The sequence below is a fragment of the Triturus cristatus genome, chromosome 3_1, assembly GCF_964204655.1.
Source record: "Triturus cristatus chromosome 3_1, aTriCri1.1, whole genome shotgun sequence".
Lineage (NCBI taxonomy): Eukaryota > Metazoa > Chordata > Amphibia > Caudata > Salamandridae > Triturus > Triturus cristatus.
In genome coordinates, this window is record NC_140583.1 from 1,040,669,089 (window position 1) to 1,040,691,372 (window position 22,284).

General features: G+C 42.8%; 1 protein-coding gene across 1 annotated transcript in view; it reads right to left on the reverse strand.

The window, feature by feature from the left end:
• LOC146861462 (uncharacterized) overlaps window positions 1-22,284 on the reverse strand; it is a 98,854-nt gene that overhangs the window by 59,965 nt on the left and 16,605 nt on the right. Inside the window, exon 3 of the mRNA XM_085646244.1 lies at window positions 14,119-14,435. Within this exon, the coding sequence (XP_085502370.1) occupies window positions 14,119-14,435 (317 nt within the window). The remainder of the gene's footprint in view (window positions 1-14,118; window positions 14,436-22,284) is intronic.

Genomic DNA, 22,284 nt, shown 5'->3' on the forward strand with positions numbered 1-22,284 from the left:
TGGGAAATGGGTCTGGAGTGTGACAGTGATCCTTTCCTCAGCTCACGTTAACCTTGCTTAGTTACTGCTTATTAAGTGTCACAGCTCACTATTTCAGCTATCTCTAATCTCTAATAACTCACCCGCACCAAACTCACTAACCCTGTCCCATAGCATACAGCACCACAGTTGCTATATTTGGTTAATATACTTTAACTGAAGCCTAAATCTATCCACACCTCACCCCGCTCTGTGTTCTCTCTCTCACCCCCACAAATGTTCAAGGTCTCACTATCTCCACATGCCTAGGGACTCCTTTGTTTTCAGGGCTTTCTCGCTTCCAAGTGTTCTCTCATCGTCTGAAGTTCCCAATCTTGGTAGATCTATCTCCCCATTCCCTGTGTTCTTTCTCTCTCTCTTTAGTTTAGCCAGTCGTACTATCTCTGTCTTCCAGTGTCTGTTATTCCCATAATCCATTTCCACTACACCCCCTGCCACATGATTCCACTACACAAATCTACTGCATACCACACACAATTCTAAAACCAACAATTCCAATAAAAACCTCATTATTCCACTCCACACCACATACATTCAATATACTACAAACCAAAATGCATAACTAAAAGGCATTGTCATTTACAGCGTCAAAAGCTCTAACTCTAAAAAATGCGAGACCTATTGCACTGAAAATGCTTGGTGTTTTAATATTAGGGGATGTGAGCTGCACAGAGGGGCTTTGCAAGGTCTGCCTTCTGCCACAACTGCTTGGATAGAGCACAAAATGTTATGTTTTTAGAAAACCTTAAAAGTGACAGAGCTGTGAAGTGACAGCGTTTATCCACAAGGCTGTTGTCAAGAAGTAGCTGCAGTTACGTTCGCTAACTTTCAAGGGGAAACATACTAGCCATTTTTAAGAGGCTACAAGGGCATGATACTAAATAGGACTGTAAACGAAATCGAATTTACTCCTTAGTAACATGAAATTATTGCCTTGATTTACCTTAATTATTTTTAAGGGATTGTTAACTCCTCTCTGGAACACCTTTGAAAATGTTTTCTATTTATATTTCCTGTTTGAAGTTGTACAGATAAGGGCTATAAATAATGGCTTTAAGTAATTGGGCCTATTTTTGTACGGACATTACAATACCAGTGGTAGAACACCAACCAGGTGGCTACCCTTGCTGCAGTCCATTATGCATCCTACAAGAAGAAAGTACCTCACATGAAAATGATATAGTTCAGTATTTATGACACCTACCCGACCCAGACGATTTACTGAAGCACTTAGATGACACTGAGGAATATAAACCGCTTCACTAAATGGGACAGACTGTGTAAAGTGTCCATGTAGCCCCTGGCGAGAACCACTGGAATTATGAGGCAGGAGAGGGCAAAATTATGCAGCAAGGTTTACTAAATTATGTGTCACAAAAAGGCAAATTTTGTGACATACTGCTGCACATTTAGTGATAGTATTACCTCATTATTTTGTCTATTTTACATTTGTTAACACTGTTTGGACATAAGTTGCATCTCATTAGTAGCGGTTTAATACTCACATTTAGCAATAAGCAACAGAATATTCCCTAGGTGATGGAGGGTTATGTCTCCCCTTATGACATTGGGACCATACACGAGAGCGGGGGGAGGTTAGTCAGATTTTTGTTGTTGTTTTCTTTTTTCTTTTAGGTTCTTAGGGGGCTGCGCTGCATTCCGTGACGGCTTTGAGAAACCCGGCCCTAAGAATGAAATGGAACACATCAGATGCTCAGTGTACCCAGCCTGTAGCACATGTGCTTGAGAAACAAACCCAGTGCATCATATCAGTAGGTCTGGAAAGAGTTTGTTTTTGATTTTAGCAATACTTTTTCAAGCTAAAAGTACAGTATCAAGCTTTACTGTGTAATGTAATGTTAGAACCATACCTCTTGCAACCCTTTGACCACAACCATTTTTGTTTTATTGACCCAAAAATTATATGTTAATTGGTATCTTAAGTAATATCACTTTGTATGATGTAATTATGGTAAAAGGGTGCTTAATGTTACTTCTTGCTTTTGGCAAGGTCCTGTATTAAACAGTGTGAGTTAACAGCCAGTGACATTCTTGAAACAACTATAGCCTGAGAACACTCCACCCACCCTTGGTAAACAGATTAAAGTAGCTAGAATATATATACGTTGAAAAGAAAACCACATTTTTGTGATTTTAGGAATCTTTAGAATTAATTTATATGTGTTGGAAGGTTTTTATTTTCAACAATCTTAATTGTAACCATGTTAGACCAAAGGCAGGACTTGAGGGCAAGTAGGGTTCGATGAGTTACAGTGACAGACAAGGTGGTTATTGTCTCCAAATTATGCCTACTTGGTCATGAACATTTTATAAAATCATAAAGATGTATGCATGAAAACTGTGCTGGGAAAATGTCCTGGTGTTCATTTATTCTGCTAAGCTTAGTTCAAAGGTCCCATGTATTTGCAGAATAGAGGAAAGGGTTTGGTAAAGTAGAACTAAGGCGTTACAGAGTAGTTTTTATTATACATGGCTGATTCTAAGAACTATCAAATTTGGTAAAATGGGAACAGAAGAAAACATTAAAATAGTGATTACCCAAGAACAGAATTTAGCAAAATAGGGTGGCCTATATTGTGTGGTGTTGTATGCCTACACCACTGTGCTGCTAATCGTTTGAAGGCTCCTGTGAAGGTTTTTTTTTTACAGCATTTGGTACCCAAATTGAGCCAATGACAAAGAGACAAAGGAATAATGTCAGGACATTGAGATATGGACACCAAATCTGACAGTGGTTAGTCACTGAATCTGTGGTTGATACTTTTGCTTATTGTTCATCAATACCAGTTATTTTTTTTGTACAGCTATGTCTTCATGTGGGACAGAACATCAGCCAAGGACTTGATGATGCTGGACCATGTCTCAGCCTGTAGAGCCATGCACTGTCTCCCAGTTAAGGTTTGCACCCATATTTATAGCCTAAATATGTGTCCTCTTCATTATTCTATGCATTCATGGATGTTTAATTCCCTAACCCCAATTTCTTCTATAGAAATGTACCTTCATTTTCAAGTGATCTTATTAAATTGATTGAATTGCTAAATAAGTGTTTCATCATATAATATTGTACTGTAGCATTTGTACAGCAAACAAAATCCCTCAGGAGGTCCCAAAGAGTTTTCCGCTTGTTTGAGTAAGAAATGTTGTTGTAGTGCGTGATAACTGGCAGAGTGTTTGCACTGACCTATATGTAGTAGTTGTTGTTGTAAAGCTTTATTTCGACAAAAAAGTCATAAAAACTAGCAAAGTAATTTTTTTTTTTTAAATCGATAAAAAAACAATCGTTCAATACCATAGGCAACATGTAAACAAACAGTACAACATGATAATCTAATTAGTCCTGGCCATATTAAAACAATTATTGTAATTAAATGTTTAAAACGTGAGTTCGTCAGATAAAAACAACCAGTTAATATAGCGAATGAGGATATGCAATAACAGCAGGTTAAAAACCAATAGCATTTCATTTAGATACCAAACCATCCAGATGTTGTTGACGTTTAGTATTATGCTCATCTGATTACAGGTTGCCTTACTATGGTGTTAAAATTATACGATAAAGTGCCTGTGCGTGGGAGAGGATTATTTACTAACTAGGCCAAGCGGACTTGAGGGTATTCCACATATGTGTTGTGGTCTCAATCAAGTTATAGCTGTGGTACTCTCGAGAGGACATTCCACCTGATGAGCCCCGCCTGGCCTAAAAACTTTGCTACACAACAAGCAAAGAGAGGTCTGGGGTCGGACCTTAGGATACGCAATGCTGTGCGGTAATCCTGTGTGCCTATTTGCTGGCAAATCGTTCTTATCCACTTTGCCCATGGATTTTTATATGCAGGACAGGCAAACAACAAGTGTGCAATGCGTTCTGTTTGAGCGTTACAGCATGGACAATCTCCTAAGGTCTCATTACCGGGGTGCCACTTAGCAGTTACCTCACAAACGGGAAGGGTTCCATACCTGAATTGTGTATACAACTTTCTATCCCTCGGGATATGAACAATATCAAGAAAGGGCTCGAGGTATCTAGTTTGTTTATGCATGAGGAACTCTTTCATTGATCTTCCCACATTAGAATTGCTACTCTCCCGATCACCCACCCATTCCCAATAAAGCCGTTACAGGTTGTCTCTCCCTAGGGGTTCCTGGCTGTCCCAATAAGTTTGGAGGCCGATGGATGTTAGCATTTTTTGACATTTGTTATCCATCCTATCTTGACGCCAGCATCCAAGCAAACTATTTCAGTAAGGGCTTCGGCGTAAGGGAGGAGCTCTGGGTCTGTCTGATGCGTGCCCAGAATAGCAGTGGGCGCAATCTTGCTACATCTTCAATAGACCGCCTACCCATATCCAACATTAAAGGACTGAGGGGAACATTTTTGGGTAACATCACCAGATCTCTAAAGAATTTGTGCTCAGATCTACAGAGGTCATCGAGTCGGTCGAATCCCCAGATTTCTGCTCCATAGAGAGCCGCACTAACTGCCTTGACATCATAGATTTGAGGGGCCGGGGCTACCAGCCTGTTGTGTGAGAGGCGATGTTCCTTTCCTATAACTCCGGTCGCCCGTTTGTGTCCCTGGAGCATCTTTGCTAGGTGAGGCTTCCACGACATTTTGTCTGAAAGTCTAACACCTAGATAGTTGAAGGTGTCGACCCTTTCCAAGGGTGCTCCACCCAGCTGGGTGGTGCCCCTGAATGACTTGTGACAGTTAAAGGCCATACATTTTATTTTTGTACTATTTATGACCAACCCCCGATTATCACAAAAAAGTTGGAATCTGTTAAGCAGTCGCTCTAGCCCCGCAGGTGTCTTAGACATCAGCAGGGTATCATCTGCGAACAGCAGGGTTGGTACCTTGATTCCCCCCAGAGTAGGTGAATCTGAGGGAATGTCCTGGAGGAAGCTGACCACCCCATTCACATATAGGGAAAATAGGGTTGGAGCTAGAACGCAGCCCTGTCGAACACCTCTGTTGACAGGAATGCGTTATGTGAGTTGTCTTTGCGGCCCCCATCTGACCTGTGCGTAGTTGCCCTCATGTAGTCGTATCAGCAATTTGAGGATGAGGTGGGGAATACCCAGCTCTCCAAGTGTCGTCCACAGCTTAGATCTGGAGACCAGGTCAAAGGCAGTCTTTAGGTCGATAAACGCAAGGTAAAGACTGCCCTTGCCTATCACCACTACCTTCCAGTAAATAAGGAGGAGTCTAAACACCTGGTCCATCGTCCCAGTTTTGGATCTAAACCCGGCCTGGAACTGGGAGAGGATAGCTTCGTCCTCGATCCAAGCCTGTATACTATGCAGGAGGACTCGTCCAAAGACCTTCTGTATAGCATCAATCAGGCTGATTGGTCTATAATTAGAGGGGTCGTCCCTGGCACCCTTCTTATAAATTAATACTATCTCTGCAGCCTTCCACGACTCTGTTACCGGTGCGCCATTATCTATTGCGTTTGCCAAAAGTAGGATATAATGTGCCCAGTTGACTGGTTCAGCCATAAAGAGATCGCCTGGCAGGCCATCTGGACCCGCTGCTTTGAAGGGTACTATTTTGCTAATTGCAGCTTCTTTCTCGGGCAAGTTGAAGCGCTCGTTTTCTCCAAGGGTCTCGTGCAAACTATCTAGTTCCACAGACTGGGTCACCTCTGGTGCTGAATAAACCTTTCTAAAGTGGTCATACCATGCCTGTCCAGTGATGTAGTTTGCTGGTGGCCTTGCACCTGAGCTGCTTCCCCAGGTAACCAACTTCCAGAACAAATTAGAGTTTTTAGGTGAGCAGGCATCTTTGAGATCTTGCCAGCGCAATTCGTCCCACTCTATCTTTGCCTCATGCTGGGCTGCCCTATACAATTTTCTAGCGATACCAAAGGGGATGATGGACGTAGCGTCTGAGCAAATCAAACACTCACCCCCAGTCAACTGATCTGGGTTTAATCCATCATCATTCTTTAGCTCACTCCACCACCCCAGTTCAGACATGGCCATACGCAAATCAGTCTGACCCTGTGCCTCATGGAAACAGTCCAGCACGAACTGCCAAGCCATGTCTTCTCTGGACAGGAAACAAGCATCCTGGGACCGGTTTCGGGTTCATAACCCTCATCAGCCAGGCTATCTTGAATCCAGTGGCAAAGTGAGCAAGGGACCCACGTCTGGCAATACCCTGCCAACTTAGGGCGAACAAAGCGATACCAAAGGGGATGACGGACGGAGCGTTTTCAGCAAATCAAACACTCACCCCCAGTCAACTGATCTGGGTTTAATCCATCATCATTCTTTAGCTCACTCCACCACCCCAGTTCAGACATGGCCATATGCAAATCAGTCTGACCCTGTGCCTCATGGAAACAGTCCAGCACGAACTGCCAAGCCATGTCTTCTCTGGACAGGAAACAAGCATCCTGGGACCGGTTTCGGGTTCATAACCCTCATCAGCCAGGCTATCTTGAATCCAGTGGCAAAGTGAGCAAGGGACCCACATCTGGCAAAACCCTGCCAACTTAGGGTGAACAAAGCGATACCAAAGGGGATGACGGACGGAGCGATTGAGCAAATCAAACACTCACCCCCAGTCAACTGATCTGGGTTTAATCCATCATCATTCTTTAGCTCACTCCACCACCCCAGTTCAGACATGGCCATATGCAAATCAGTCTGAACCTGTGCCTCATAGGAACAGTCCAGCCCGAACTGCCAAGCCATGTCTTCCCTAGACCGGAGACAAGCATCCTGGGACCGGTTTCGGGTTCATAACCCTCATCAGCCAGGCTATCTTGAATCCAGTGGCAAAGTGAGCAAGGGACCCACGTCTGGGCATCCCCTGCCAACTTAGGGCGAACAAAGCGATACCAAAGGGGATGACGGACGGAGCGTTTGAGCAAATCAAATACTCACCCCCAGTCAACTGATCTGGGTTTAATCCATCATCATTCTTTAGCTCACTCCACCACCCCAGTTCAGACATGGCCATATGCCCTTTTGTATCGCTATACAATTTTCTAGCAGCTGTTATGAACTGCTGATTCTTCTCTTTAATTGCTGCAACTAGTAGACCTGTTTTGCCTGCAGCTTTTGGTAAACCAAGAGTATGGGTCCTTGGTGTTGTCAATGAATTTTTTATTCAAAATGGGAACTTGAAAATATGCGCCAATACGGCTAACAGTATGTAAGTGGGCCCTTGGGACATCGACTGCTCGAGATACACTATGTATGGTGGCCTGAAGCTTTAGTGTTCTTGCGGCTAGATCACATTTGATGCCAGTAATCTTAGTGTCATTCAGTATTGACTTCTGCCACTTCAAGATTTTTTTACAATTTGAGGGAACTACCTCACTGGTGGTTATCAGAGGTAGGTTGCTTAGCTGGAAATAAGGTGCCTCCCATTAAGTTTTAGAGTTAGGCATAGGGGGTTATGGTCGCTCTCTATGCTGGAGCCCACGATCATATCGACCAATTCTCTCCATAGCTTAAAGTAAAGGAGAATATAATCGAATCGATCCGAGATGGACAGGTAACTCTATCATAAGCATTGGCACCATGTTTGTCTGATGCTGACCTACCATTAACTTCCCTCAAGCCAAACTCCATAGTGATGGCATTAAGTTGAAGCGCCTGTTGTGACCATTTCTTGATTGGGGGAAGGTCTAGCTGAGGAACTGCCTATCTGCTGTCGTATTCTTCTGTGCCCGCTAGATCTTCTTTGGCCAAAGGCTCAAAGGTGCAGTTAAAGTCACCTGCAACCACCACTCTAGAGTGGGGTGGGCAGTTAGCTAGGCAGTCCTCCAATGTTGAGATGGTGGGCGATGGCCTGCCACCTTGTGTCCCTCTCACATAGACATTAATGAGTTTGATTGTGGTACCACCCCTTGGCCCCCTAATGCTTAGCCACAAAATGTCAGGGCTTGAACTAATTCGAGAAGTGATTTGACAGTTGAGAGCGATGTTGACCCAAGTGATCAAGCCCCCAGCGGGTCGGCCCCTCCTGTTAGGAGTTGCGGGTGTGTGAAAGCAAGCATAGCCAGCTTTATGCAGTGGGACCAAGCTCCAAGTCTCTTGGAAAATACAGATGTCAAATCCTTCCACTAGGTGATTTCAGTGAGGGTGTGCAATTTTGCTATTAAGTCCTGCCACATTCCATGATAGTATCTTTAATTGTTGATGTAATGCGGAGGTACAAGCAATATGTTGGGCTGGGATATGGTTAATGTTTGGTGGGTGGACTAGTGTTTCCGAGGGTAAGTGCATGGAAGAGTCACCATTAATCTCATCTTGGGACAAAATAGGGGTTCTACCAACACTTGCTCTACATTGAAGGCTATCCATGTTGAGGTGTGGGATGTTACATGGAGTTATATTCCCAAGGATGCAGACTGTATCGTTGAGGCCAGGGGCAATGATAAAAATGTCAGGGCATTTAGAAGCTAAGTTCTGTAGTCAGTCATTATCCTCGGGCGTCGAGGCACCTACTAGATGCCTTGATTGTTGCAGAATTACTGCTATGTCGTGCACATGTGTTGGAGTGTGCCTGAATTGGATAGAGGAGCCAGTTGGTGGGCAGGTGCGAAAATACAATCTAGTGAATTGGTAAGTGAGGTACACCTCCGTGCCCTGAGGATATCCTCTCTGATTAAAGATTGACAGCCCCTGACATGACGGATCCAGTGGATCACTTTATTAACCAGTGATTCTTCGCTCTCAAACGTGCCTCTTGTGCTGGTTTTTGGAACGTTAGTCATATAGATTTTCTTGGCTTGCCATTGGTGTGAGGTGCCTACAAGGGCTGAAGGGGGGAGCTGATGTTGGTCACCTGGAGAGGGAGGTTCGATGTATCGGGGGAGTGTAGCCCTATAGTTCCTTTGAGGTTCTTGTGTTGGAGCTAGGTTCCTATGACTATTATGGGTAATACTAGCAGAATTGCTAATTCTCCTTTCTACTTGATCCGAGGAAGGTTGGCTCCTAACGGGTTTTTTGAGATTTCCCGAATAGTGCGTGGTCGGGTTGCTGGAGGTATTACTATTGCTATTTCTGTGATGAAGTGTATCATGTGTCGAGCACTTGTTTTGGGAGTATTGTGGAAAACTGCATTGTGCTGAGGAACCATGCTGTTGGTTAGGCTGCAGCAACATTTTAACTAAGGTGGTTAGGCCCTCTAGCATTGATCTTCTTGTGCCATTATCTGCTCTGAGTGCATTTATAATAAAATTGGTCTCCTGAGGCTCTGCTTTTTGTACTAGAGCCATGCGTTGGCTGGACACAGGCAACGTCCCTCTGGGCACACCTCAAAAAGCGAGAGCTTAAAGCGTGTTTAATCCATCTGATTAAATAAAGGTGCAGTGCATGCTTGAAATCATGATGTTTATTGGTCTCTGGGCTTTTCAAAATGCTTCATAAGCTTTAAATGTGATGAACGATGATATTGTACATGCTCCATATCATCTAGTTGCCATAATCCCAATGCATTTCGGGCCCATATGGCCCTTCATCAGGGGAGTCTAAACAAAAAGATATATAACAATGAATGACTATTTACAATGAGAGATTGCGCCATAAGACAAAAGCCAGTAAAGGACCCTGCCAGCGAGTTTATAAAAAGTGCCAAACTACCATGGTAGCCACATTGTCATGTGCTGCAAAGCATGAATAAACATACTAGAAACCAAAAGTGTATTAATAAAGCTGCAATAATCAAAGGATAACCGAAGCGGGTTGCCAACGGTGACGAAAGCGGTCAAACAAAATGCCGTGTTTTGTGCTCGGTAACAATAACAAAGTGATGAGGAAAAACGAAACAAGGTGAATACTGCTGTTTGTGCATGGAAATTGAAACGGAAGCGTGAAACTAGTGCCTATAAGAGCTCCGTGCAAAATAAAATAACGTACACGTGACTAAACACACAAGTATTCCGGTTCATGCAAGTATTTACCTTGTGCTGATGAATCAGCTGTTCGAGCTGTAATGGTGCAGCGGTGCCGGTTTTCGGTCACGAAATGTGAGTGAAGCTGCTCGACAACCAGCGCGCATTTAAAGCAAAAAAGGCTGCCGGTGTAAGCCGGAAGTGACGTGTGGATGGTTAGTCCGCTTAGCTGTTCAGAACTAGCGGAAATAATCGGCGCCATGTTACAAGTACCAGTGAATAGGCAAAAAGGTGGATAAGGTGTGAACAAAGGACAGGCTAAGTGTGAAATAGGTGAGAACAAGCAGTGTGTGTGAAAATAATAAAAGTTGAAAAACTGCAGACATGCACATGCAAAGGGTTTATAGGTAACAAGCGAATTCCAAACGGTCATTGAGACCCTTCGGTTTCAGAGAGTCCAGTTTATAAATCCAGAAATTTTCACGTTGCAGTAGAAAGGTGTCATTGTCTCTGCCCTCCATCTTAGATACAGTTTCCAAAACCAGGAATTTCAATTGCGAAATGTTGTGTTGTTTCTCTAGGAAATGAGCGGCCACTGCTGATTTCAAATTGCTGGTGCGTATATTACTTTTGTGCTCCAAAATGCGCGTCTTGATCTTCCTTATTGTTTTACCAACATAAACCAGGCCGCAAGGGCATTTTAGTAAATAAATGACGTTGTTGGTGTCACAAGTAGCATTGACGTGCAATTTGATGGGAGTGCCTCTCATTGGGTGTGCAAGATTCATAAGGATCTTATGAATCCCCCACTACGTCCAATAGTGTCCACGAGGGGCAGCATACATGAAACAATAGGCAAGTTTTTGGATGTTCACTTACAACAGTTTGTTTCTCGCATGAACACATACGTCAAGGACACCACTGATTTTTTAATCAAGATCAATCAGGTTACATTGCCTGACGACGAAGAAGTGTGGTTGTGCACCATTGACGTCAAGTCACTTTATACTACTATTCCTCATGACTTAGGAATTGAAGCAATTGAAGAGGTACTACTGCAGTCTGATCTGGATCATGATCTACAAGTGTTCTTGATGGAACTCCTTACCTTCACACTTTATCAAAGCTATTTCAGATGGAACAACAACTTTTACCTACAGCTCACTGGTACATCGATGGGCAACTGTGCCGCACCTACCTACGCGAATTTGTTCATGCATGCATTTGAAAATAAATTCATTCTGAGTTTGGACACATGGAAGGAACATGCACGACTATTCTTGCGTTATATAGATGACATTTTCGTCTTATGGTTTGGCTCATTAGATTCTCTCAAGGCAGCTTTGACAAATCTCAATCAGATCAACGATCACATCCAATTCACCTTCAGTTTCCATGAGGCAACCATAACATATTTGGATGTTCAGGTGACAATAAGTGACAATCAACTCACTACCACCTTGTTTAGAAAAAACACCGATCGCAACAACCTGCTACACTACACCAGTTTCCATCAACCGGCACTGAAGAACCACTTACCATTTTCACAGTTACTGCGAGTGAAAAGAATTGTGTCTGATCATTCTGAATCACAAGATCAAATTCAAGCTATGGCACATCGTTTCACCACCCGTGGTTACCCTCAGGAGGTCATCTCGAACGCCATAACAAAAGTGGCTAACACGCCACGTGAAAGACTGTTACAACCCACTACGCGTGGAGAAAAAAATCGCATGGTCATGGTTTCCAGGTTTTCCACCATGAGCCACAGGTTCAAACAATCAATCAGAAAACATTGGCCAATGCTGACGTTTGAAACTGATTTTAATGGCATCTTCAGCAATCCACCGATGTTTGCATATACCAGGAGTAAAAACATTCAAGAGCTGATTCGCCCCAGGATTGTTGCACCTGTTACACCGTTCCAAGGGACAGTTCCCTGTTTAAATTGCAGCAACTGCAACAGCATCATCAGGGGCAACTCTGTTGCACACCCAATGAGAGGCACTCCCATCAAATTGCACGTCAATGCTACTTGTTGTGACACCAACAACGTCATTTATTTACTAAAATGCCCTTGCGGCCTGGTTTATGTTGGTAAAACAATAAGGAAGATCAAGACGCGCATTTTGGAGCACAAAAGTAATATACGCACCAGCAATTTGAAATCAGCAGTGGCCGCTCATTTCCTAGAGAAACAACACAACATTTCGCAATTGAAATTCCTGGTTTTGGAAACTGTATCTAAGATGGAGGGCAGAGACAATGACACCTTTCTACTGCAACGTGAAAATTTCTGGATTTATAAACTGGACTCTCTGAAACCGAAGGGTCTCAATGACCGCTTGGAATTCGCTTGTTACCTATAAACCCTTTGCATGTGCATGTCTGCAGTTTTTCAACTTTTATTATTTTCACACACACTGCTTGTTCTCACCTATTTCACACTTAGCCTGTCCTTTGTTCACACCTTATCCACCTTTTTGCCTATTCACTGGTACTTGTAACATGGCGCCGATTATTTCCGCTAGTTCTGAACAGCTAAGCGGACTAACCATCCACACGTCACTTCCGGCTTACACCGGCAGCCTTTTTCGCTTTAAATGCGCGCTGGTTGTCGAGCAGCTTCACTCACATTTCGTGACCGAAAACCGGCACCGCTGCACCATTACAGCTCGAACAGCTGATTCATCAGCACAAGGTAAATACTTGCACGAACCGGAATACTTGTGTGTTTAGTCACGTGTACGTTATTTTATTTTGCACGGAGCTCTTATAGGCACTAGTTTCACGCTTCCGTTTCAATTTCCATGCACAAACAGCAGTATTCACCTTGTTTCGTTTTTCCTCATCACTTTGTTATTGTTACCGAGCACAAAACACGGCATTTTGTTTGACCGCTTTCGTCACCGTTGGCAACCCGCTTCGGTTATCCTTTGATTATTGCAACTTTATTAATACACTTTTGGTTTCTAGTATGTTTATTCATGCTTTGCAGCACATGACAATGTGGCTACCATGGTAGTTTGGCACTTTTTATAAACTCGCTGGCAGGGTCCTTTACTGGCTTTTGTCTTATGGCGCAATCTCTCATTGTAAATAGTCATTCATTGTTATATATCTTTTTGTTTAGACTCCCCTGATGAAGGGCCATATGGGCCCGAAATGCATTGGGATTATGGCAACTAGATGATATGGAGCATGTACAATATCATCGTTCATCACATTTAAAGCTTATGAAGCATTTTGAAAAGCCCAGAGACCAATAAACATCATGATTTCAAGCATGCACTGCACCTTTATTTAATCAGATGGATTAAACACGCTTTAAGCTCTCGCTTTTTGAGGTGTGCCCAGAGGGACGTTGCCTGTGTCCAGCCAACGCATGGATTTTGTTTGTCTTTTCACACTCCTAGGGTTTTGAGAGTGATACCTCAGTGGCACCCGACAATTCTTTCACCTTTTTCTACTTGCCCGGCCTGTGCACGACCCGACCATTTCTTGGATCTTCAAATTGTTTTGTACTAGAGCGACAGTGTTTACACAGGGGGGTGGCAGTGAAGACGGCAGGGGCACATCTCTAGTGTGATCCTCCAATGAATCCTGAAGCGGCAGAAATCTTTTAGTGCAGGGTACTGCCGGTTCAGACTGTTGGGTTCTGATGTCAATGACTGTGTGTGAAATAACGGGGTGTGGGGATGACCCCAAGTCGTCTGGTAATGATTTCTGTGACATTGTGGATTCTCTTTGAGGGGGTGCCCTTTGAAACATTGATGGAATAGTAGTGATGCGATTTAAACTTGGGCATGAGACTCTTGGCGAGCGGCCAATATTTGTGTGCTTGGTTTGCTTTTCTACAAGAATGTCCTCACATTCCGTAATCAAAGTGTCTATTCTGTTGAGAACGCAGTTGCTGGCTAGATGCTTAGAAGCTTTCCTGGCCTTTCTCCCCTTTGGGTTTTGGCTACCACCACCACCTCCGCTGCCCTCTATTAGTTTCCTCTTCCCCATATCGCGAACACAGAGACTCTACTTGTGCAGTGAAAGCAGCTAATCATTGGAAAAGGCAGCTTGCGCTGGCAGGCGCGTAAACAGTCAGAGCACAATGTCCCCAGAGAACAGCTGTGGGTCCCCTTTAACAGTTATTTTTGCCAGTTATTATTGCCAGTCAGATGAGAGGACAAATCAAAGAGCACAGTACCTTGCTAATCCGCCACCGTCAGATGGAACATTTGTCATTCCTGGCAATGGCTGCGCCCGGGCACGGCCCGCGCGCGTCCCATGCTGCGGGAGGCCGGTAGAGGTTTTATCGCACCTCCGGGTGCGGGAAACAGAGTCACGGCAGAAGGGGCTGCTGGGAACTGTAGTACCGCGTTGGCCGTTCCCGTCACGGCAGGCTGGTAGCAGGATGATGGCAGGAGACAGGCAAGGGTAATGATGGCCGTTCCCCTCACGGCTACGGTGTTCTCTGTTGTCAGTGTCCCGAGCTGCTGGAGGCCAGCAGAGATTTTGTCGTGCCTCCGGGCGTGGGAAACAGCGTCACAGCGGGCGGGGCTGCTGGGAACTATAGTCCCGTGTTGGCCGTTCCCGTCACGGCAGGCTGGTAGCAGGATGATGGCAGGAGACAGGCAAGGATAATGTTGGCCGTTCCCCTCACGGCTACGGTGTTCACTGTTGTCAGTAGCATGTTTGGTGTCATAATTGAGGTTGAAGGTGTGCTCCAATTGAGATGCAGTTAGTCTGTAGGAGCATTTATGCATCAAAGTGAATGTGAGTGAGAAAGAGCACATTGGGTTGCCTTCACCTCCTGTTACATCCTGTTACCTGCACCAGATCGACGTTTGGTAGGGCGCAGTTAGTTCTTTGCTTTTTGGTGATCTTGACAATTGTTGATTATCCTTACTCATTCCAGGAGGGTTGACCAGAGCTTGAGATCTTCTGAAATTGAACAAAAAGTGGAGTTAGGTAATTTCTTCAATGGATTTCACACTGGTGAATCTTAAATATTCCATTGTTTAAGCCCTGAGACTGCTAGAGGTGACTGACCAGCCTACAAATGAATTTAAATATGTTTGCCTCCCTATTACGACTGAGAGGGTAATTGGAATCAAATCAGACACAGATTAGGCACTTGGTAGCTTATAGACAGCATTTGCTTGCTAGGGATTTGTCGCATGTCGGCTCACATAGCCTTACCTATGGTGCACAAGCATCCTTCTTTACCAAACAAAGGGGAACAAAATTAGAGGGAACATTGCCACCCCCATTGTAATACGGCAGGCGGTAAACATGGTTACGATGGCGGTGGGACCGCCACCGACGGGCTGTCAATGGCGGTCCCACTGTCATCATAATCTGGCCCTAAATTGTAGCAGAATTTCCTTTACGTTGGATTATTTTTGTCTCGTGCATAATTTCTTAATTTTGTGTTCCGGATGTTATGCGGTGTGCCTGGAATTACACCATTACACGACATAGAGTAAACACGATTGCGGTCCGTTAAAAAAATCTATTGTGGAAACGTGAGAATGCAAGCTACTATTGTTTTTTATTTTCACAACTTCTCTCAACCTCCCAGATGAAGGAAACTCAGGAGCAGCAAATGCCAAGTACCACAAGAGAGATGATGTTACTAGAGTACTTGGATGAACAAACAAGCTTCACAGTAGATCAAAATCTATTGCTCCATTGGTTTGAAATGTGAAAAAGAACAGTGGCCAGAATTCAGGAGGTTGGAAATAAAATATCCAGCATGTGCTAGCCAGCATATCCTGTGAGAGGCTTTTCAGTGCAGTCAGGGCAGTTGTCATGGTCAGCAGGACATATCTATCTCCTCAAAATGTGGGGAGGCTCATTATGAGCAAAAAGGAAAGCATTTCTTCTCTAAAAATGGTCAAGCTCCACAAGACAGTGGATGAGGCTGATTTCTCAGACGTCTCAAGTGTGGTAAATGAGTGCACTCTGCATGAAGACCATGAATAAGAATACTACATACAGGACTAAAAGGTAAACAAAAAATAGCATAACTCATTTTTATTATATTTAGTATACAAAGAGAGGTAAATAAACAAACATAGACACAGACAGAAAATCAAGGACACAGTCATTTTGGCCTTCTAACTAAGAGCCTGATTGAGAGGCATTACTTCATCACAAACATGATGGATATCCCATCCATCTTATTATAGTCCATTACATCCTGGGTCACTTTTAATAAGGCAGACAGTAGATCCATCGCGTTTGAGACGGAGGACACTTCGGCCAAACTCCAATTCAGGCCGAGTGTTGACAAAGATAACTAATTAAAACTTATGGTCAACCAACAGACTTTACAATGAAGAACAGCCTCTAGGTCTGACAAATGGAAAGTATCTGGGAGTGGCACTAGGTTGGCCTGCAACTAATTGTATTTATGCCATATTATGCTCCTTAGGCTGAGACGTTGTGCCCCATGTTTACCTCATCTCTCAAATATTCCCTCTTCTTTAGTCATTCTGCAGGTCTTCACTTCTGTAAGGAACCTCTATGATGTTCCTGCTCCGAGATTCAGCCCTTCTCCCAAAATAGATAATTACAAAATGCACATGCATAATTTTTATGCAGTCTCATTTTTAATTAATATTAAGATTTTTTAACTGTGACTCTAATTTGAGAGTCAGTGGGTTGATAAAGGCTGTTTGGATTGTGTTAACATAACTGCCATTTTCTGCCCATGGCAGATGTGCTGTGCTCTCTCGTTCAACTTTTCTACAATTCCCCTTATCCATCCGTTGGTGAATATCCCAACCCTTTTCCCCTCACAGTTGTGACATCTATTGTGCTGTAATCTGTTTCCACCATTAAGCGACCTCACACTCGGCAGGGTGGATGTGAAATGCCAAACCATTACAATAGGAGGGTAAAAACTGCAAAGTTGCCCACACAATCCCTATAACCCTGACCATTCTGAAAATAATACTAAATAAAATACAAAGGCTAGGTACTGAGTACTTGTTGTATAATTTATGCCCACATGGACACTACTAGCTAAAGAAACCACCCCCACCTTGTTTGCAAGAGTGTAACATGACAATCCATACTTTTCCTGTAACTTAAATAGCTTTGATATCTTTACTATGTGCACTATATGTGTATTGTGAAAATGTAAGATCATTGATTTAGTCAATAAGTCTGCCTAATGTGTTGATTTTTGTATGCCTCTATTTTTGATTTGCCATAAACTCTCTTTTGTTTCATGTTGCAGAATTTGTTTTAAAGGTTCGCCTTCTCCGCTAGAAATAAGAAACCTAATTTCCTGTTGCATTTTTCCTGTTTGGACCTATTGAGCTGGTAATAGTTAGGCTCCTGAGAACACATCCTGCATCAACAGCCACTCACAGGTAGTGTGGGAGCTGAGGTGATCACCATCCATACTCAGCTGATGAGGAGAGAGAGGTTTGGTTTTAGGGGCTCCACCATAATGTGGCTTCTGTTCTCTGGATATTACTACTTATTTGTGTGTCCAAAGGGAGGAGCATTACATAGCTATCACTAATGGAAAGAGCCTCGCAGAAGGGGGAGACATGACATGGTTAGATTTCTGGTACTGATTGCACGGGGGTAATGCTCCATATTGGGGCTGGCATGGAAAGATAATTCTTGTGGAGAGAGTTAGGGAGCATGATGGAACGTTTTTGTTCTTCCTGCTCGGCAAGGTATGGGCATCTGTCATTTAGTTTACAGGCGGGATTTCCGTACTTTACTCTGGATACTATTGATTAGCAAACAGTAAAGCAAACTAAATTAACAGAGGAACAGGCCATTAGGTATATGATTACAATAATTATGTTAAAAAAGTAAAATCTAAGTCACCAACACCACCAACAAGAGATGAACCCCCAAATCCCTAAACCCTAAAAAATACAAAACTACACGACTCTTCCCCAACTTATCCCACCCACAACACTTGCAATAGATCCATACCCTCCATAGCCCTACACAACACAAAACTGACCAGTTCCCCATTTATCCTACCCAAACCACTCACAACTGATGCCCACTCCCTAATAAAAAAAAGACCCTCTAAATTCTCCAGTCTTTTGTTTAAGTTCTCGTGACCCTGTTCTGGGTTCTCCAGGCCCTGAAGGACCTTATAGAAGTGTGCTTAGTGGTGTGGGTGGAGAGAGCTTATGGCAAGCTGCTGTGGGCACAGTTGGCGCAGCTGCCCATGGTGGCTGAGGTGTTGTTCATGAGCCAGTTGAGGTAGTTGAGACTGTTGCATTCTTATCTTCCTTCAGATCCTCCAGCTGGCGGAAGGCCAACACACTTGCATGGATCTTCTTCGGGAGCATACAAGTGTCTCTCTCCCACTGGGCTTTTAGCCCAGGTCTTCCTCTTCTTCCTCCCTGCCTCCGACAGAAGCAGCCAACTTGACTAAGGAGAGAAGAAAAACAATAAGAAATACATTTTAGAGACCAGTTCAAGCAATGTTTGTATAGTCAGTTACACAACTTAGCAGGCTTCTTCTATCTAGGATCAATGCAGTCATGTGAATTGTCAACCTTAGGAATATTTAGATACAATAACTATTTGCAATAGTACCCGCCATTAATTAATCCACCACCATCAGCATATTTTAAAAAAACCAGGGAGGACCTGGCCTGGCAGTTTGGGCTGGACATTTCTCATTGGGCGCAGGTTCAAGACTGATTTTCATATGGCTGGGTTCAAACTGGAATGGCACTGGGAGCAAAGAAATATGGATTTGTGCCCAGATCTCTGTACTGGGGTGAATGTATGACATTGTTCTAAATTCTGTCCATCAATAATTCTTTTTACATTCATTAATGAAGCACCATTTATGTGACTTTTCATGCACTGTAATTAATTGAGCAATCCTGGCTGCGTGATGTTTTAACAACTACAGGTGCAAAATAATATTTCTAATGGCCCTGTTCTTCCCCCACCCAACTCTGAAACTATGCACCACCCTCCTCCATAATACATTATGAGAAAAAATATTATTCCTGGTTTAGAGAGTGAGTGGGTCTTAGTTTAGATTACCTTAGGGGAAAGTTAAGGCTCAGTTTACTATGAGCAGAGTAAGTGGCCAATGAAAGGTAGAAAGTGTGCCACCTAGAATGGGAGGCCAAATGTATAGGTCTTCTGTCCATTAAATACCTGAAAGACAAAGGTGCAAACATAGTAAGTTGGTTAAAAGGGCTTTGCAAACAGGCTTAGACTAATTATTAAGACCAATCCCCGAGTCCTGTAATGGCTAACACAAAATGCTGCCCATGGTATAGCCAGCCAATCAAGGGGACAACCCCCACATGCCCGTGATGGTCTAAGTGTGCCCACAATACACCCTTAGATAGTTTTTAATTTATTTTCAGGACACAGGGACCATGTGCCTGAGACCTTTAATGGCTGTCACATCACATTGTTTGAGTTGTAGTCATCAAGTCAGGATTGAGTAGTTCCCTTTGAATTGGCCAATAAGAGCATATCTAGACACCAATAGTCCAAATATATCCAACTTTTTATTCTTTTTCATGCCAAACCTTACCTCTTCTTTGAATGAAAACTGCTGAAAGGATTTATATTGAATCGTAAAAGCAAGCTTTCTGAATTAACCTCTAATATGTGCCAGATTTGGTGCATTTCCGTACGGCCATTTTCTCTGTATCCAAGAACAAAATATCCTTAGACAATTATATATATTGTCTTTTTTTTTGTTTAATTGAGTCACTTGGAAAGTTTAATTGTTGCTTTTTATTGTGATGTTTTATGCATTTTGATAATTAAATTTTATTTTGAACTATTAAGAAACTAATATTGTGTTGATAGCGATTGCGCTATATGTGCACCAGTGCTATCTGTATTACAGAAGGGGTCACACAAGCGTCTGTGGCCCTTTCTGTAATAGCAATGTGCCCCCGAGGCACTGGAGTAATATTGCCCCAGGTATTACATTCTGAGAATGAATGGGGTAAAAATATTAATAAAATACTAAAAGTCTTCTCCAAATCATCAAAAGTAAAGTTACGTATGTATATCTCATTACAATTATACTAAGATAACCAAACTCCACAAACCAAAAAACAATGAAAAGAATACAGAATGGGAGAAGGTCCTGTCCAATTTTCAATGAGACAGTGGAAGATTTAGGCTCGGAGGAGGCAGTGAACCTGCTAGTGGATGCAGAGAAACAGAGATAAAGAATGCACCGGTATAGGGGAAAAGGGGATTAATGGACGCGATAAAAATGCCTCGTTAACTATAAACAATCATGTAGCTTGGCTGATTCAAATGGTGGGCTACGCCTAATTTTCACACCTAATTCTAATACGATCCTCCCTTCAAAAACCACCTATGGTTTGATTTCTGGTATTACAATGTCAGATTACAGTGGAAGGGTAAATATTCCTCAGAATATGACAAGACTTATGCTGATTTTAACTAGTGTTTCTAGGGTGCATGTGAATGTCTCATTGCTTGTTGGAGTCTCTGAGACTCTAGGAGTTGGCACCACTATGCAATCTTTACTCCACAGAAGCATTTTGAACCCAGGGGCTATGTGAACCAACAGGCAGTGCAAGATGACTTTGCCATTTGTACCACTTACTAGGGCAAAGTGGGATTTTTTTTTTTAGTTCAAAGATGTTTTATTGAAATCTTAAGCAGATATTGGTAAGATTATGAACAAGATAGTAAATAGCAAAGAAAAAGTACAAATGTATGTAAACTCATTTGCATTCATAGAAATGATAGAACAATAATAAGTAAAAGCAAATAAAACATAACTACAATATCATTTCAATAAAGCATTATGTTTTAGGTAGAGAAAAAGGAGAGGGAAATTCATAAAAGAAAATATCTCAATATCCAATATCTAGAAAATAGTAATGATGCAAATTTGCAACCAACAAAGTATACAGTACAAGCGGGGAAATAGCATACAAAAAATGGTTATGAAATGTATGTATATGTTCATGATATTTTCAAATCTCATCGGCTATAATATTAGACCGTTTATTATATGCACTAGAGTGATCAAGAAATATTGTTAAAGGTGACCATATACTTCCTCCTTTGAGGGCTAATGTGAGAGTGTGTATATAGACTCTATCTGAACTATGACTAAAGCACACGGTTTATCACCATACTTTGTAAGAGACATCCACCTTAGTTTTCCAATTTGAGGTTATCTGGTGAAATGCTACAACAATTAAGAGATCTAATACGTGAGGTCTAGATGTACATTGCTCCCAATCAGAAGAAAGGTTACCTCTTAATATATTTTCTCTAGAGTGAGGAGCATTCACTTTAAAAATAGTAGTGACCTGTTGCCGAACCCGTAACCAGAAATCATGAACATGAGGACACATAAACATCATATGCATCAAGTCACAGTGAGGTGCATTACATGACCAGCAATGATCATGCAAGGCAACTTTTCATTTCAGTAAGCACATTGGAGTGATAAGCAGTCTATTATACATAAAATATAATGTTTGTGCACTATTAGCAGCTCTAGGTGCTTTATGAATTGTTGTCCGAATCCTGTCCCAACAACTAGTAGACCAATCTGCCTGTAAACCCTGCTCCAGTTGTACTCGAAGTTTAGATATCTGGCGAGAGTGAAGTGGGCAGGTAAGGCGTTTATAAATAGCAGATGCCTTACGGCTAGTTTTCAATAAATGAATTAGGTTGGATTCATAAGGACAAGGTATGTCCTCATCTTGCAATTGCAATAAAGAATCTTGAATTTGTTGGGTGACTAGTTGGGGAGAGGAGTTGGCCTAACGGCTAGGGTGGTTGACCCCAAATCTGGGGAACCGGGTTCGAGTCTCGGCAATGACGCTAAACATCCTGTGATTCTGGGCAAATCACTTAATCTCCCCGTGCCTAACAAAAAATTAATTTGTCCTTTTGGAACGCAACTGGTGCAAATAAAGCACTCTGATACCAGAGAATGAGTGAAGTAGATGGAAAAGAGATCGGGCTCTGGGGAATGAGATAGGTTTATGCTTGTCAATTAATTGAGAGATTAAACTAAGTCTCTTAGGGGCATATCAGCAAGGGCCGGCGATAATTACCGCTCAGCGCTCTTAGCGTGAGGATAAATATCGCTGGCCTACGCTGAATTTTATCGCGGAGATAGCGTGCTATCAGCAACGCTTATCTCCAAAGCGATAAAATTCAGAGCACAAGCTGCCAATTGTGACATTATCGCTGGAAATACAGCGATATTCCCACAAGGTTTGGCGATAGCTTGCTGATAGGGATAGACATACTTAGCCATGATATCCACCTTACATAGCATATCATTGCTAAGGCAGAAAAATACCAGACGTAAAAAAGCAGCGTTAACCGCGGTTAGCGC